This window comes from Pteropus alecto, unplaced genomic scaffold, assembly GCF_000325575.1.
Source record: "Pteropus alecto unplaced genomic scaffold, ASM32557v1 scaffold190, whole genome shotgun sequence".
Taxonomy (NCBI): Eukaryota; Metazoa; Chordata; class Mammalia; order Chiroptera; family Pteropodidae; genus Pteropus; species Pteropus alecto.
This window is the reverse complement of record NW_006430462.1, coordinates 5,360,674-5,377,423: the sequence shown is the minus strand read 5'-3', so window position 1 is coordinate 5,377,423 and position 16,750 is coordinate 5,360,674. Positions and strand designations below refer to the sequence as shown.

The 16,750-nt window shown below is 46.3% G+C and overlaps 1 protein-coding gene across 11 annotated transcripts in view; it reads right to left on the bottom strand.

Annotated features, from left to right (window-relative positions):
* DEPDC5 (DEP domain containing 5) overlaps positions 1-16,750 on the bottom strand; it is a 108,047-nt gene that overhangs the window by 8,323 nt on the left and 82,974 nt on the right. For 9 of the 11 annotated variants that reach the window (XM_025047792.1, XM_015591228.2, XM_015591241.2 and 6 more), the window contains 6 exons: positions 16,004-16,158; positions 13,786-13,863; positions 13,151-13,283; positions 11,610-11,718; positions 10,100-10,324; positions 1,595-1,764 (listed from right to left, as the gene is read on the bottom strand). In XM_025047792.1, coding sequence (XP_024903560.1) covers positions 1,595-1,764; positions 10,100-10,324; positions 11,610-11,718; positions 13,151-13,283; positions 13,786-13,863; positions 16,004-16,158 — 870 coding nt within the window. Of the gene's footprint in view, positions 1-1,594; positions 1,765-8,492; positions 8,665-10,099; positions 10,325-11,609; positions 11,719-13,150; positions 13,284-13,785; positions 13,864-16,003; positions 16,159-16,750 lie in introns of those variants that run through there. The other 2 variants (XM_015591233.2, XM_015591251.1) reach the window with 2 other exon arrangements.

Here is a 16,750-nt window from a genome sequence, read left to right as displayed (position 1 = left end):
AGAGCGTGTGTCCTCTGCAAGCTGAGCAGGACAGGGAGCTGGGCATCTTTTTAAATTTGGACCTTAAGAATGTTCCCCTGATGAGACTCTCTCCAGGGGAGGGTCCTCAAAGGTGCTAATGCCATGTGGAGACAGACGGGAACTGGGCAGACAGAAACCTGGACAAATCTCTTCCCCGGGATACCATGGCTTGTGCGGCAAAATCGGACCGATACTAACTGGACAAAAATACTCTACGTTGCCAGCTGATGCTGTCTGTGCTCCTTTCTCTTTGGTCATTTCCTTAGCTTTTCATAGTTCTTTTTGAACTTTATTGCTGCTTTCAGCTGTTATTTGAGATACTTGGGGCCATTGTTAGAGGGAAGTGGGATGCAGTTGAAGCCACAGAAAAACAGTCTTTTTGGCCAAAAGACAGAGTATATAAAGAGTAGCAGACTGTGAAGATGGTTACAGAGGGCTCCTGGCAGCTTGGCTAAGGAGTGTTTATTCTGTAAGACACTGGAACGGGGGATGGGTGTTGGTCAGGGTGGCTTCTTAGTTCAGGAGCAATAAATGACCTCATTAGAGAGAGAGAAAGAGGAAAGATAGGCAGAAGACCAATTAAAATAGGGCTTCTCAACTTTGGCACTCGCGACATTTTGGGCTGGTTTATTCTTTGTTGTAGAGGCGGTCCTATGCTAAGCATTGTAGAATGTTGAGCAACATCCCTGGTTTCTACCCACTAGATGCCAGGAGCACTCTCCCCACCATTTGTGACAAGTAAAAACGTTTCCAGATATTGCCAAACGTTTCCAGATATTGCCACACCCCCTACCACTCCAGAGGAGAATCGGAGTTAAAAGCAGGGGTGTTCATTAACTAGGGATTGGTTAAGTACACTATGATACAAATAAATAGTAGAATATTCTGTGGCCCTTAAAAACAGTGAGGCAAAACAAAAACAAAACCAACAATGAAGCCAACTTATTTATACTGGTATGGAAAATACATAGGTAATAGAAAAAACATAATATGAATAGTATATATCCCAAGCAACTGAATGTGTTAAAAAAAAAAAAAAAAAAAGGTAACATGGCTTTGTATATGCATAGAATCTGTCTGGCAGTACACTCAGCCAAGTGGTAGGATGGCTGCTTTTAGATGGAAACCCCAGGGAACAGGGTAAGGGTGGGAGAGAGACTTACTTTTCACTCAGTGATTCTCAACTGGGGACATGACTCCCTCTTCCCTGGGGACAGGTGGTAATATCTGGAGGCATTTTTGGTTGTCTCAAGGTGGGTTGTACTACTGGCATTTAGTGGGTAGAAGCCAGGGTGTTGCTCAACATCCTACAACGCACAGGACAGCCCCCACGACAGAGAATTATTTGGTCGCAGACGTCAGTTGTGCCAAGGTTGTGAAACTCTGATCTACACCCTTTTTTGATTGTTTGAAAATTTTCCGGTGTTTAATTTTTTTAAGAGGCTATTTCAATAATCCAAGTGAAAGGTAATAGAAGCCTGAACTAAAAACAAAGTGACATGAATATTAATCATCCACTGTCCCCCTCTGCAAGGGGAGCCAAGGCCCGGTCCTCACGAGAGGAGGTTCTCACCATCTCGAAGAGGACCGCAGCAGTCACTGCCATCCAGTGGAGCTTGATCTCGAAGGCTGCGTTCAAGGAGAAGTTGCCATGGTAATAACAGCTGCACCACTCCAGGCGGTCTGTGCGGTTGTTCACATCTACGTCCAGGGTCACAGTCCTCTGTTCTGGGACAGTGGCAGCTATGTCAGCACATAGGAGGGCCCCCAGGAGAGAGGAAAAAGAAGGAGTGGGATGAGGAGGAAGAACAGACAACGAAGCCTCCAGATATGAAACTGCAGAATCACCTAAGAGAAAATCATAGATTCTAGAAGCTTTCTGGAAGTCATCTAGTCCAGGGGTCGGCAAACTTTTTCTGTCAAGGTCCACGTAATAAATATTTTAGGTTTTGCAGGCTATGCAGTCTGTTTCAACTGCTCAACTCTGCCATTATAGTGCAAAAGCAGCCCCAGACATTACATCGTAAATGGATAGCCTCTGTTATGTTCCAATAAAACTTTATTTTCCAAAAAAAGGCGGACTTTTAGGGCAGTGAAACTACTCTGTGTGAAACTATAATGGTGGATACATGTCATTATACATCTGTCAAAACCCATAAAATGTTCAACACCAAGAGTGAAAGCTAATGTAAACCGTGGACTTTGGGTGATTATGATGTGTCGATGTAGGTTCATCAATTGTAATAAATGTCCTACTCTGTTGCAAGACATTGATAGTAGGGGAGGCTGTGTGTGTTGGGGCAGAATGTAAATGGAAACCATGCTTTCTGCTCAGTTTTGCTCAATAAAGCACCTAAAAATGCTCTAAAAATATAGTTTCCTATAAAACAAACCAACAGATAGATGGTAGGCCAGATTTGGCCAGTTAAACCACAGTGTGCCTCCCCCTGATCTAACCCAACGCTTTCATTTACAGAAGAGGAAGCAGCAGCCCAAGGGGGGATATGCACTAGTCAAGATCATAGAATCAGAACCTCAACCGGGCTGAACCTCTGTTCTTTTAATCCCAGTGACCCACGAAGGGACACAATTGGACCAGCAACCCAAACCAGAGAGAGGAGGAAGTCTTGTTTTTCTGGTTTCAACCTAGGAAGGCAATAGTTCTACGATCTTTCTTCAAGAAATGAAACCTCGTAATGAAGCTTATCGTGTTGTTCCATCAACTGCCCGTTGTATGAATATTCCAGGTCAGCACCAAACTAGCTCATCCTAACTGGGACTCCTGCTCAGAAATCCAAGAGAGAGATGTTTTAGAGACGGGTCAGACGATCAAGTTCCTGACCAGACTAAAGGCCTGAAACAGGCTCAGAAGTAAAGAAAAGATCAGGGCTCTGCTAGGCCTGGGTACTGACAGACCTCGGGTTTCTATAAACCTTTATCAGCCCCTCATTCTCTGCTGCTCCTGTGAGTCCAATGGCATTTCTTTATCTGAAGGAGTCAGCTTAGTTCTGGGTTCTGCAGGTAGAAGCCCTGAGTGGCTTTAATCACTGACAAGGCTAAAACAGCTCTTGAGTCAGCAATTTTAATGAACGTCTCCTGGAAGGCAGTGGAGCTACAGCTAGGACATGGAATGGCACCCAGGGAGAAGATATACAGCTGCCCAGTGTACGGCTTATCGTTCTTTCAAAACCAGAACAGGCAATATGGGAAGCATTCTCATCTCAGTTTGGAGTTGGAAGATCTAAGCTCTATCATTTACTGGCCATGTGCCCCTGAGAAAGTTGTCCCCTCTCCCCTGGTTTAGTTCTTTGTTTTAAAGCTGAGATGGTGCCAACCAGTTACTTCACAGAGGAAGGGTGAGAATCGATAAAACAGAGATGAGACTTCCTCTCCTGCCTTCTCCTCTAGCCACCCTTACTTGTCACTCTCCTCCTTTCCTCCTGTTCCTGTTTTTCCTCCCTCCCAGTTGAAGCCACGAGCTCACCAATGGTCAATCTGAGGCCTGTCCCTGACTCCCATGGACACTGCTTAGCCATCTGTGATACTTAAAGAACTTGGTAGCTCCAATGCTAAAAGTTTCATTAAAATGAGTTTCTGCTTGTGTTCCTGATTCATGACACTGCTACAGTAACTGTACCTAACGGGAAGAATGTTTTGCCCTCTGGTCTGGGGCACTGTGTACGCCTCCACAGGTGAAAAGCCCCTGGTCGCAATAGAAAGGGCACTCGATAAATACCAGCAGTGACCTCACACATTTCTTCCCTCCCATCTGGCATGTCAAGTTCAGAATGGGCTGGTCTGAAGACGCCCAAGGAAGTGTACTGTTCAGCTAAGTGCTCAAGATACCACTGGCTTCCTACTTCAGGAATCAGAGCTGACAGCAGAAACGCTGCCAGCGGGCTTACGATGTTGACAAAGGTGCAAGCCCAGCTGAGTTGCAGCTTTCAGTGAGCTCTCTGAATCATTACTTAAGTCCCATGAGAACCTATTTATTATTCATTCTGGGACAGGGGAGATAGAGCAAGACCAATAAACACATGTGAACCCAGAGGAGGAGCAGGCTGGGCATCCTTCACCCGGGTCACAGAGAGGGGGCCATTAATGAGCTGGGGAGGGGATCAGTGTCACTGGAGGAGAAATAAAAAAAATCAGGGAGGGGGACTGAAGCTCAACATAACAGCTAGAGCTGTCCAGTGATGGAACAAGTGGTCTCAGGAGTGAGTGCTGCGTTGGCAGGACTTTTCAAAGAGCAGCTGGCTCCTCACTTATCAGGAGTGTTATGGAAAATGTTCAAGTGTCAGGGTTTGGACTGAGGTGCTCTACCTTCTGACCCTGAGATCCAGCGGGTTGTCAGGAAAAGGCTGAGAAGTAAAAGGTGTGTGAGTGGGCTTAAGGGATACAGTGCTGCTGCTTCCTCAGTCTCAGATGCCTCCGCAGCTTCACAGCTCAGCGACACAGGATGACAAGGGTGGGGGGAAAGTGGGAGCCACCATGGGACAAGCCAGATAGGAACCTGTGCCACCGTCATGCATTTCAAAACAACTTTCCACTGCTGGCCTCCAACTGAGAATTAGAAACGTTCAAAAGGGAAGTTGTCAAAATGAATAAACAAAAAAAAGGGAGCAGGTCATAAATGATACGCAGGCCTGCTTCCCTCTACAAATCATGCTCATTTTTTTTTTGAAGAAAAAAACAACACCAGAGATAGTCCAATTTGATGACTGATCTTTCTCGTTTAAGTAAGTGACACAGCAAAAATCTATATTCTAATCTGAAAAAATGCTAGGAAGAAGTATCTCATATCCTAATACAAAGGTCTGGGGGATGTTACTCGATAGAATTAGCTATAATAGTTGTGTCAGGTTTAAAAGGAAAAGAAACACATTTCCTGTGGGAGGGGTGATTGGAAAGGAAGCAGATGGAATGAAATTCCACTCTAACAATCATGGAGCCATTGAAAAGCTATTAGAAGGATGTCTTCCCAGAAAACACGTGCACGCGCAAGATTCTGTAGAATTTCAGACTCACCAACCCCCTAACGCCCATGTGTAAACCCCAGGTGAAGAATGCTTGCTAATAAACTATCTCCTGAAGACATAAATCTCCCTCTTTTGGAACTATGACTTATTTTTCCATATGCTCCTCTTTAAGTAAAATTTTCTGAAGAACAAAAGCTAAACTCAAGTGCTCTGAATCTCACCTTGAGCTTAGGACTACGGCAGTCAAGAGGGGGTTCTCCCAGCCCACCGGAGAAGACTCTGGAAGACTCTGGACTGCACGCAGAAATTGGCAAGACAGGCTCCAGAACCAAAATGATGGTGCAGAGGGGACAGCTCTTGAAGCATTTTCCAGAAGCAGTAACTCTAACCAAGGCGTAAATGCAGCAAATGGTTTGGAACCATACAGGTCTTGTCTGTTTTCTGAATAAATGATAAAATGACTGTCTCTCTGACAATCTGACAGTTAATTGCTTAGTGTCAGAAGCTCTGCTCATTCCAGACCAAACGTCCCAAATTCGACTTTCCCCAATTCTGCCAAACTATATTCATTCGTATTTTTCCATACATTCAACAAACATTTATTGGAACCTTGTATGTGTCAGGTACTGTTGTAGGTGCTGGGACAGCAGGCAAATGAAACAGAATTCATCACCCAGCAGCTGAGGTCTTTGTGGAAGCAGAAAAAACACAAACAGTACAAATACACACAAGGGCAGGCAGTGTTAAGAGCAAAGGAGACTAAGAAGCAGCGTCAGGGGCCCAGAGAGTGCAGGCTGGGGGTGGTCAAGAAAGGCTTCATTCACGTGGTGATCTTGGAGGAGAGACCTGGCGCGAGTGAGGGAGGGAGCCCTGAGAGCACCTGGAGGGACAATGCCACAGGCCGAAGGAAGGGACCTAAAGCAGAAGGGTACTTGGTGCGTTTGCAGACGTTCACAGAAGCCCATGTGGTGAAAGAGAGCAAGCAGGAGGCAGAGTGGGTGGGTCACATCGTGGACGGCCAGTGGGCTGCTAAAACTCTGGCTTCTATTCCAATTAAGTTGGGAGCCGTGACATGACATGAGCGAGGAACACGATCCAACCTACATATGAAAGGGTCCCTGGCTTCTGTGAAAAGTGGGGAGCAAGGGTGGAAGTTGGAGGCCCATCAGAGGTAATGCAGATGGTAGTGGTTTGGACCAGGGGTCAAATTCTAGATCTCACTGAAGGTAGATATAAGGAAGAAAGAATTTGCCATTGGACTGGATGTAGGGTGGGAGAGCAAGAGAGTGTGAACCTGACTGAATTTTCTGGCCTAAGTGACTAGAATGAGAAGGGAAGATATCAAGTAAGCAGATGGATGGATGAGTCTCAAACTGGAGGGCATAATCTGGTACAGAGACAGATTTGGGGATGATCGGATCTAGGAGTAATGAAGGTTAGTAGAATGGATGAGGTGTCATAAGGCATGGGGGGGTGGTGGCTCGGGCAGAGGCTTGGGTGCTGCAATGTTAAAAAATCAGGGAGCTGAGGAGGAACTGGCCAAGGAGACGGATAAGAGAGGAGGAAAGCCTGGCAGTCTGAGAGCCAAGCAGAAGAAGCACTCAGAGGAGGAGTCGGGGGTATCTGACAAATGCTGCTGACAGGGCAAGGGGGACCAGGACTGAGGACCAACCACAAGACTGAACAATGTGGAGGATCGGTAACCATGGAAATTATTCCAGTGCAGAGGATGGACAAAAACCTGATTTGAGCTTTTTTTGTTTTGTTTTTGCCAATGAGAGAGCAAATTAGAGTGGTGGGGATGCTTTAGAGTGGGGAATTTGTAGAGAGGGGTGACCATTGGAGTACTGCCCCGAGTGCTGCAGGGGTGAGGCCTTGTGCACAAGTGGCAACACTGGCCATAGAGAAGAAAAGGGGTAGCTCATCCACGGTGGGGACAGACACGGCTACGGAGATGGCGTGTGGGAATCTGGAGTTACTTCAGATGGCCTCAGTTTTCTCAGTGACAGGATGCTGAGGGAGGGAAAGGGGAGCAGGGGCTAGAGGCTTGACGGCTCTGAGCTGTGTAATGAGAAAAGTGAAGACAGGAGGTGGGTGGGGAGACTGGCAAGATGGCAAGATCAATTGGCTGTAGGTTCTGGTGGCGTCGAAGCTGCTGACGTGGGTACGGGAGAAAGTGTACTGGAAAGAGCAGGAGGAGCAGCAGAGGGGGGAACGAAAGCCACACTTTTGTTAAGAGAGCTGTGGTTTCGTAGTAAAGGGCTGGGGCATAAGTGTCCTTCATCATTGAGGGCAGCTGCTGCCCCTGGACCTGGGCCGTCATGCCAATCATCTGAAGTCCTGACAGGCTTTGACTTTTGTCTTCCTGAGGCTATAGTGCAGTGTAGTGAGGGCTCAGGCTATAGGGCCAGGCAGTCCTGTGAAGAAGCTCCAGTTCTAACACTTAGTAGAAGCAGAGCCTTTGGCTAATTCACCTCTTTGAGCCTCAATTTCATAAACTCTAAAACGTAAATCATAGCATCGATCCCAGGACAGAGATGAAGAGAAAATGAGGTAATTTTCTGCTTGGTACAATGCCTGACACACAAGTGATCTAGAAATCTCGGCATGAATGTTGTCATCACCTCTGTACGTTAGGCAGGGCTAAGGCAACCACAAACCGCCCTGCGGAAAGCACAAGAGCCCAGAGCCAAGACAGACCAGAGAACAGCGCATCCTTCTAGTCAGTTAGCTCAGCTCTACCTCTCACCATTCCTTCCATCCCCAGCTCTGAAAACACTCACTTTCTCAGCCTGATACCTGCTAATGGAAGTTAATGACTTAGCTTTTGCGCCTCTCAGGTTTCGCTCAGCTCTACCATCTCGGTTTCTTACTGCAATCCTTTAAGTCTAAGGCAGCGATTCTCAACTGGGGGCAATTCTGCACTCCCCTGGGGACACTGGGCAATGTCGGAGACATTTTGTCATACTGGGTGGTGGTGGGGTGCTACTGGCATCCAGTGGGTAGAGGTCTGGGATGCTGCTAAGCATGCTGCAATGCACAGGGCAGCCCCCATCACAAAGAACGATCTGGTCCAAAACATCCATAGTGTCAAGGTTGAGAAACCCTGCTCTATGGTTTTGTACATTCTGCAGAGGACTCACATCAGAATAAACTCTTTTATCGAACATTTTAAAGAAAACGAAGTTCTCTAAATAACTAATAGTTACCACCTACCCTAAAAAAAGCCAAAAATCTAACAGATTTGTTTTGCAAAATGTTTTTCTAAAATGTGCTGTCATCAGGTGCCCCTAATTCTCTGCCTCTAATCTGAGATATTACTGAGTGACCTGTAACCAAACTTGCAAGAACCCAGTAAGAGCAAGCAGCTCTATGTGTTATTAAGAGGGACTCTCACTATAAGAGATGACACTTCCGTTGTGGCATTTATTTGGGTTTTTTGGAAATCTTTTTTGCTTCCTTCAGCTCTCAGGTAAATAAAGTATCACCATACACTATTCGATATTTATTTAAAGTAACTCATTGTGTCTTTGTCTCAGAAAGTGACCTTGAAGAGAATGGGATGTTGACTTTTCAACTCTCTCTTCAGCATGTGTCTAAGAGCACCTAGATTTCAGGCTTAGCTCCTTGCTCCCAGGAGAAGATGGAAATTCTCAATTTTTACCTGTAAGGAAAAAGTAGGCTTTAAAAGTTGACTAGTAAAAATAAGCTTGATGAGGGGAGTGGGGGGATGGCATAAAACTTAATTTCTTGAGGAGCTTTCCATATGCAATCCAGCATGATAAATGAATGACTGATGCTCTACTTATGAGTTCTTGGGCTTGTTACATTTTGTAATAGGTTTCCCTGACTCCACCTTCATTGTCAGACAGTCGGCTTCTGCCTCTCACTGGCATCAGTGTACCTGCCCTTTTATTTGCTGCTTCTAATGGACTGCTAGGCCCTTCCGTGGTATAAGATGCATGAGCTTGCTGCTTGCTTTTTCAGGTGCCCAAAGGTCTTTGGTATCAAGCCCTGGTGGTGCTCTGGGTGGTTTAGATTGCTGGAAGTGAGCATCCCAGGCTAACAGAAAGTATCTGGCCTCTTTGTTCCAGAACACCTCAAGGAGGTGGAGAGTTAGAAACGCAACACAAGAAAGAAAGGTAAGTGGTGACTGTCTGTGGGAAAGAAGAAGGTTTTGTCCTCTCCACTCCCCTTCACTTCTCGCATACAGTGCCGCGCATGCTGGGGTGAGGGTCTAAGGTGAGGTCAAAGCCATACCTGGATCCAAGAAAATCTGACTCAATGTTTTCATTCTACTAGCGAGGTGAGCATTCCAATTAGCTGGGCGACTGTAAGCTAACTAGAAGGTAGACTTTCACTAGGGTTTGATCTATTTAACTTTTGCTTCCTTCATTCCAAAGGGTTGCCAGAATCTCTCCAACCTGCTTGTGAGATAAATCTCATGATGCCTTGCTAGGTGATGCATTTTCTAAAGATGCTCATATTTCAACCCATCATTCCGTCTCAAGAGTAGAGGTCCCTATGGCCTATCAGAGGTCACTGTCATTCAAAAAGCAGGTGTTTACCCTTATCTTAGAGCTGTAGGAACCAAGGACAGGAAGGACAAGTCGTGTATCACATCCCTTGATGGGGTAAACACATTTGGGCAGAGGGAAATTCATGATCAGCATGAGTGTTGGGAAGGGACCACCTCTGAAGTCCCTTCCTCTTCTGAGGTCCTAGGACACTACAGTCCTAGGGAAGGTGTCTTGCAGAAACTAAACAAGCAGTGAGCACCAGCTCATATACTCTGAATCCTGAGAGCCTCTTGGGAAAAGTGGCCACAATGTCTATTCTCTCCTCTCCGTAAAGGTTTAGCGCCATGCCCTGATTTGAGAACTGCTGAACGCAGTTGGTTGGGTGGGAGAATAATGAACTCGACCCACTCAGCAAGTAGAAACTAGCACAGGAGCCCACAGTGCTGACAGAGTGTCCAGTGTGACAGCCACTGCGGCTCTAATTCTGGTCCCCATGTCACTGTACTCTTGGCTGGCTGTCACTCTCTCTCAGCCACCCACCAGTGCACCCTCCGGGTCCCATGTGAGTCGGACACCTACCTAAAAGTGCAGCTGCCTGGCTCCGTCCGCCAAAGCTGCGGCTGAAGGAGCTGTGCCTGCTTGCGTAGGAGGCCGGCCGGCTGGGCAGCCAGGGCAGGAGGAAGGCAGGAATCTCAGAATGCAAGAGCTCTTCGGCCACAAAGGCCACCTCAAACCACTTGCGCTGGAAGCTGGCAAAGTCTTCCACTGCTGTCGTGTGCCAGGTGGTGGGCTGCTGCAAGGCCACTGGGAAAAGCAGAGGGGAGAGGAAGCACCTTCAGCACAAATGCTTATTTTCTTACTGATGCATGGTGCGACATGGCTGACTCTTGAAAACACTATGCAAAGTAAAAGGAGCCAGATACAAAAGGCCACGTATTGTTATGATGCCGCTTAAGTGAAATGTCCAGAACAGGCCAATCTTTAGAGACAGAAGGCAGACTGGCGATGGCCAGGGGATGGGGCAAGGAGTAGTGTGGGAGTGATTGCTGATGGGTAATCAGGGTTTCTTATTGGGGTGATGGAAACAACCTGGAACTAGACAGAAGTAGTGGTTGCCCAACATGAGACTGTGCTAAATGCCCCTGAACTGTTCACTTTAAAATGGTTCATGTTATGCTATGTGAACTTTACTTCAATTTTAAAAAAAGATTTTATTCTCGGTTTCAGATCTTTCATTTCACAGCATGCAATGGCGACCGGGATTTCTTCAACCTGAAGGTAAAATAGGTATGTACTAGTCAAACTTAGAATTTAAGGGGAGAAGTGGCAGTGGACACAGTAGTAGCTAAAAAGGAAAAAAAACCTATGCAGATCCACTTCTGACACATCCTTGGAAAAGAGAACTCGGTGACGGCACTAGCTGCTTTATCTGATGTATGATTCCTAAGACCCAGAGGCTGAGAAGCCATTTGTCTGCAGGATAGGAGTCACTCCCAGACAAGGCCCCATGTGCTGTGGGTGGACTAGAGACGCTGGTCTGAATCCTTGTTGCCTCTAGAGCTATGCGAGCCAGCTCTGACCGTGCTGGAAACTGCTCCCCTCTTGGGAGTCTTTTTTTCTCATTAAAAACAAAAACTTAATGTATATCTTAGAAGACCTGTTAGGACTTGATATTCTTGGGGGAAGAAATGGAGTCTGACCGCCTAGCAAGGAAAAAGTGCTAGAAGTTGCAGATTAGAGCCCATCATGTCATAATCAGAACCACCCGCACTGGGTGTGGGGCACTCCAATTAAAAAGAGCCACCAAAAAATAAGACCTATGAGGACTTCCTCATGCCAGGTCCCTCGGCCTCTTTCAGGTTTATCTTCCATTTACAGTGTTCTCACCAAAAACATACTATAGCTTTAAAAAACCCTTGTCACTCTGGTTATGCTTAAGTTAAGTACAAATGCTCAAGCAAGTTGACAGATCCATCAACTTAGACTACAAAGTGACAGGAGGAACTCAAGAAGCAGCATCATTTGAAAGAGCAAGTCGCCAGGCAAGACATCAGGCCCCGGGGGCAACAGCATTCGCCTCGTCTCTGACCTCGGTCGGGCTCTTTGTCCATGACTATCTTGTAGAAGTAGAAGCCGTAGATGAAGGTCCGCCAGACTTCACCAGATGCGTGAGTGATCAGCTGCTCTTCCAGCATTTTCTGGAGGGAGAGACATTGAAACTCTGAGATTCCTGCACAGGACACCTTAGGGGTGCAGCCCTCGGTTATGCGCTAGAGTCAAGGGAATGACAGGGGCTCTGAGAGAATGACAGGGATGATGATTGCTCGTTAAATGTTGTGCCTGGTATAAATGATTTTATAAAGTACAAATGCATATTATAACATCATCGAATATTTCAAACATACAGAAAAGTATAAAAATCTAAGTATATCACCATGTGCCTTCAGCAAATTTAAAATTTTGCTACACTGATTTAAGATTTTTATTAAAAAATATATGTCTATAGACTCTCGAAGTCCCAGTCCTTTTCCTCTCTCTCCAGAAACAGATGAGTGTAATGTTATTCTCATGCACGTTTTTAATTATTTTATTCTATAGACACATACTGATAAAAGATAGGAGATATGTTCAAGAGATTTTAAATTCTAAATAAAGGGTGTAATACTATTACCATTTTGTAAATTGGATTTTTGACTAAATATCAAGCTTCTGATATTTATCCATGTTGATCAATGTACCTTCAGCTTGTACATTTTAACTGCTATAGTAGCCTTCATTGTACGAACATGGAAATACAATTATCAGGGAGATGGGAATATAATCAGGCAAAGGCCATACAAACAACCTATTGAGAGACCCTCAAAAAGACAACTGAGGATTATGTGCTTATTCAAATCAATTACTGATTTTACATTTCACTGATGACGACCCAGCTGGTCAGCAAACGGTACTGATTTCCAGTGGGGGCCTCTGTGTAGACAGGATGGTGTGAGATGCCTCAGCCAACTCGATCTTTCCATTCCTCTCCTCTCCAGTTTAATTCCAGCTCTGAACAATATCATTAAATGCAGCAAGTGTTTGCTAAGTGCCTGTCATGTGCCAAACAACATGCCAGGCACTAGCAACAGGGAAATGCACAGTAAGAGGTGGCTCTGCCCTCAAGGAGCCTGGGTGAGGTGGGAGATGAATGAGATATAGACAGAATCTTCGCTCCCTTCTGTTAAGTGCTCTGATAGAGGAAGTACAGGGGCCAGAAAGTCCCTGAGGCAGAGGCTTGAATCCAACCTCCAGTGCTGAGTGAGCAGGGAAAAACAGGGGCTCAAGGTCAGAGGGAGGACATTCCCCGGGAATCTTTCACAGAGCTCCCTTCGAGGTTCAAAAATGCAAATTCCTTTCAGAATTTTTCAGTGCGGACAATAAATTCCACCAGATTTTTAAGTCAAGGTATCATATCTTTCAAAGCAAGACTTGTTCTTTCATCTATTCCAGATGGGATTCACACTTATTAAAAACAGATCCTCACCCTGACCAGCAGACCTTGTTACTGAAAAGGGAGGCTGCTTCAGAGACAGACTGGCTTCATGGGGGCCTGAGTGGACGGCTCTGTGGGCCCTGCCCTTGCTGTCTCACCTGCATGATGTCAATGGCCATCGTCGGCGTCTGGATGCCCTCCACGTTGTTCACCATCCAGTGCACCACCTCCGCACTGATGAAGCAGCACGGCGAGAGGCCCTTCTGCTCAGAGAGCAGCTGGACTCCTGTCCTGGTTTCCAATGCAGTGGGCAGGGAGCAGGGTATGAGTGTGCAAGGTGGCAACAAACAGAAAGAGAAGGTGACAAAGAAGGGACTGCCACTAAAGCATTTAATATCTGAAGTGACAGTCCCCATAGTGTACATTCTCTACACTATTTCTAGACCCAGAGAAATCCCCATGGCGGAACAAAAAAATGGTGTAATAAGGGGAAAAGAGAAGAAAAAAGGATCTGACATTTAAAGAATATCTAAACTTGTCAGACATTCTACTAGGTATTTCCATAATTATTTCATTTAATCCTCATATCAACCTTGTATCTTAACCACTATCATCCTATTTTACAAACAAGGTAACAGAGGCTCAGAGAGGCAAGTAAGTTGCCCAAGGTCTCACAGCTGGTGAGTAGTAGAGTCAGGTGTGAACCCACCAAAGCACACTGCCTGGCACCGGCCCAGCTTGGGCCCGTGAGACCCTCCCGCCCCTGCACTCAGACATGTGCCGAGCCACTTACGAGGGGTGCTTCATGGCTTCTAGGATCTCCGCCAGGGGAGAGGACGACGTCAAAGAGCTTGCCGCCAGCTGCTGAGAGCTGTAACACAGAGCGTCTGGTCAGCAAAGTTAGAGGGCACATGCATGATCTTAGGAATTTCATTCAACTTCTTACGGAGCTGGAAACCAGGATGACATTGACACTGAAGGCATTCCAGGAAATTCTGGATAGCTAGTCCTAGGATATCTCACACGGGTTCCGTTTCCAAAGTGAAAAAAAATTCAAAGTGGTTTTGTGTCCACAACTGTTTATTCTTAACAGGTATCTCCCAAACCCCACCTTTTGATAATCTGCCTCAGGCCAGAGCACTTCCAAAAAATCTCCCTGGACAGCTGGACTGCTCTGGTTTTACCTCTAAGGCCTTTCACAAGTCACACATCACTTAATCTCACCAGAGAGCCCTAGGTGACATCATAAGAGCATAGGGGACAGAATCCCAGTATCATTACCTCCCAGCTGCAGATTCTCTAACTTTCCTTGGCCTTAGTTTTCTCATCTGAAAAATGCAGATGATACTATTCCTGTTCTTCAAGGTTGCTGTGAGGTTAATGTGTGTAAAATACTGAGCGTAGGATTGACACTTATAAAGTCCAAGACAGTAAATAACACTAAACATAATGATAGCATCAACCCTTTGAAACTCAGAGGTTAAAGGAGCTGGTGAAGGTCAAAGAGCTGGGAAGTGTCAAGGTCGGGATTTGAATCCAGGTCTGTCAGACTCTAGAGCCCAGATCTTTCTATCACCTGCTGCCTGAGTTCTTCCTCAGTGGTACAACTGTCCCTTAAACATGCTTAATACTCAGAAACTGAGCCAGTATCACTGGGCATGGGATACACATGGCCACCTACCATACCAAATTTGGGGTTTATCTGGAAGTTCCTCAAGCTCCTTAAAACTTCTCCCTTTCCTTAGCCCCGCTTCCTCTTCCTATTTGGAGGGTTCAGGACCCACTGGAGCATTTCAGAATCTCAGGATTAAAACAAGCCTTTAAGGACCCTGGAAGTGAATTTCCTTTGAATGCCCGAGCCCCTGCTACAAGAGTCTGGACAGGAGTTGTCCCATCTGTGTGAACATCTTCAAGGGCACAGAACTAGGCTTTTCCAAGGAGGCCCATTTCCCTGTGGCAGTACAACTGCTAGTAAGTTCTTTATCATGAAATGGAATCTGTTCTCTGTAATTTTCAGTCATTGATCCTGATTCGTGTCATTTTTGGTCTCCATCTCTAGCCTAAACATCCCTAGTTCCTCTTTTCCTCAAAAAGCAGAAGAAAACCTGCTACTCTACCCTGGTAAGCAATGAGGAAGCAGAGAAACGCACTCCCTTCCAGTGCACCAGGCAGCCCCCTCCAATCCCCTCCATGGCCAGAGCTAAAAAGCCAGCCAGGCTTGGTGGGGATTTGGGCCTCGGAAATGACAGAGACTAGAAAAGCCCCGACCTGCCTATGCCTCTGATCATCACTTCTACTGGTCAATATGAATAAGCCGCACGTGCAAGAGACACGGGAAAAGCGAGCACAGAACATATGACATAGAGGAAACTGAGTGACTATCCCAGAGGACCCTCTGCTCTCAGGTGAAGGGATGCAAAAGTCAAGTTTCTTAGAATACTTAGCCAAGGACTGCTCAGTTAATACGGCGAGGCAATAAGGACAGACTGGGCAGATCATTATAAAGCAATTAGGAAATAAAAAAGAAGTTTCTCAGATTTGACCACAGTATTAAAAACTGGGGCACTTCCTCAAGCAAATGAGGTCTAAGCAGCTTATTTTCCCTCTGTGCATGCACGAGTAGGAACAAAACTGCCATGTTTGGCCACTATTAGTGACTCATTATTCACTGTTTGTTCATTTCCTCAAGTGGCATGTACTAACTGCACGCTATCATATGTACGTCATCATGCCATGAGTGCCACGCTGAACAGGACAGACTTGGTCTGGGCCCCCTTCCTGGAGCTCAGCCCTGCACGGTGACTGACACTGGTCTATGCTTCTGTGAGACCCTCTTAGCTATCCTGCGAGGAAGGCAGGGAAATGATCCTTAGCCCCATCAAGCAGGGCCTGGTAAGGACTGACTGGCCCAGGCTCCCAATTATAATGGACTTGGGACTCCTGGCCTCCGCGGCCTCTGTTAGACCGTCCCCACAGTCCAGGAGCACGAGTTTGGTGATTCTGAATCTCACCTGCTGTCACTGGGGTTTGCAGAGGTGAAGCCCTGTTCCCCTGAGTTCTGGGAGTTCCCAAAGGTCTGGCTGTTGCTTCGATCCATGGATTGTCCTGTGTTTACCCCCAAACTGGTGCCATCCAACACTGGAATGGCCGTCTGGTCCACGGATACCTGTAGGAGATTTTAAAATTAACACACGTATACACACACATTTTTTAAGGCTATTTACATCCGTGGTCCTTTCCATCCTCACTCCCAGTCTCGCTGGCCCCTGGTGGAAGAGCTAGAGGAGTCTAGGGACCACCGACAGCCTTGTGTGCACAGCCTTCTATCAGAGCAACAGGAGGCCACTGTTCACAGTAAATCTCCAGGACCAAAGAAAGAGCTCCAGCTCCTGACTTGAACCACAAGGTTTACGCTAAAGAAAATCATCAATTGAAAGTAAAGAAGTCAAAATCATTTCTTATGATGAGATTGGGAGGAGGGAGGGAAAACACAGAGACAAACGGGTGAGTATTACAGCAGGCACCCTCCACTTACATTGGCTCATGCTTTCCGACCCCACCTCCTTTCCTGCGTCTGTCGGTGGTACAATGAGCCTTTTAACTGCCCAGGCTCGAACCTCAGGGGGCAATGGATAGCTCCCTTCTCTAGCTTCACTCCAAAGAGAAGCCCTATCCTGTGGCCTCCCCTCTGCCAACTCATGTGTCTTTTCAAGTCATGCCCTTTCTACTACTTCTACACTCAGAGGGCTATACAAGTC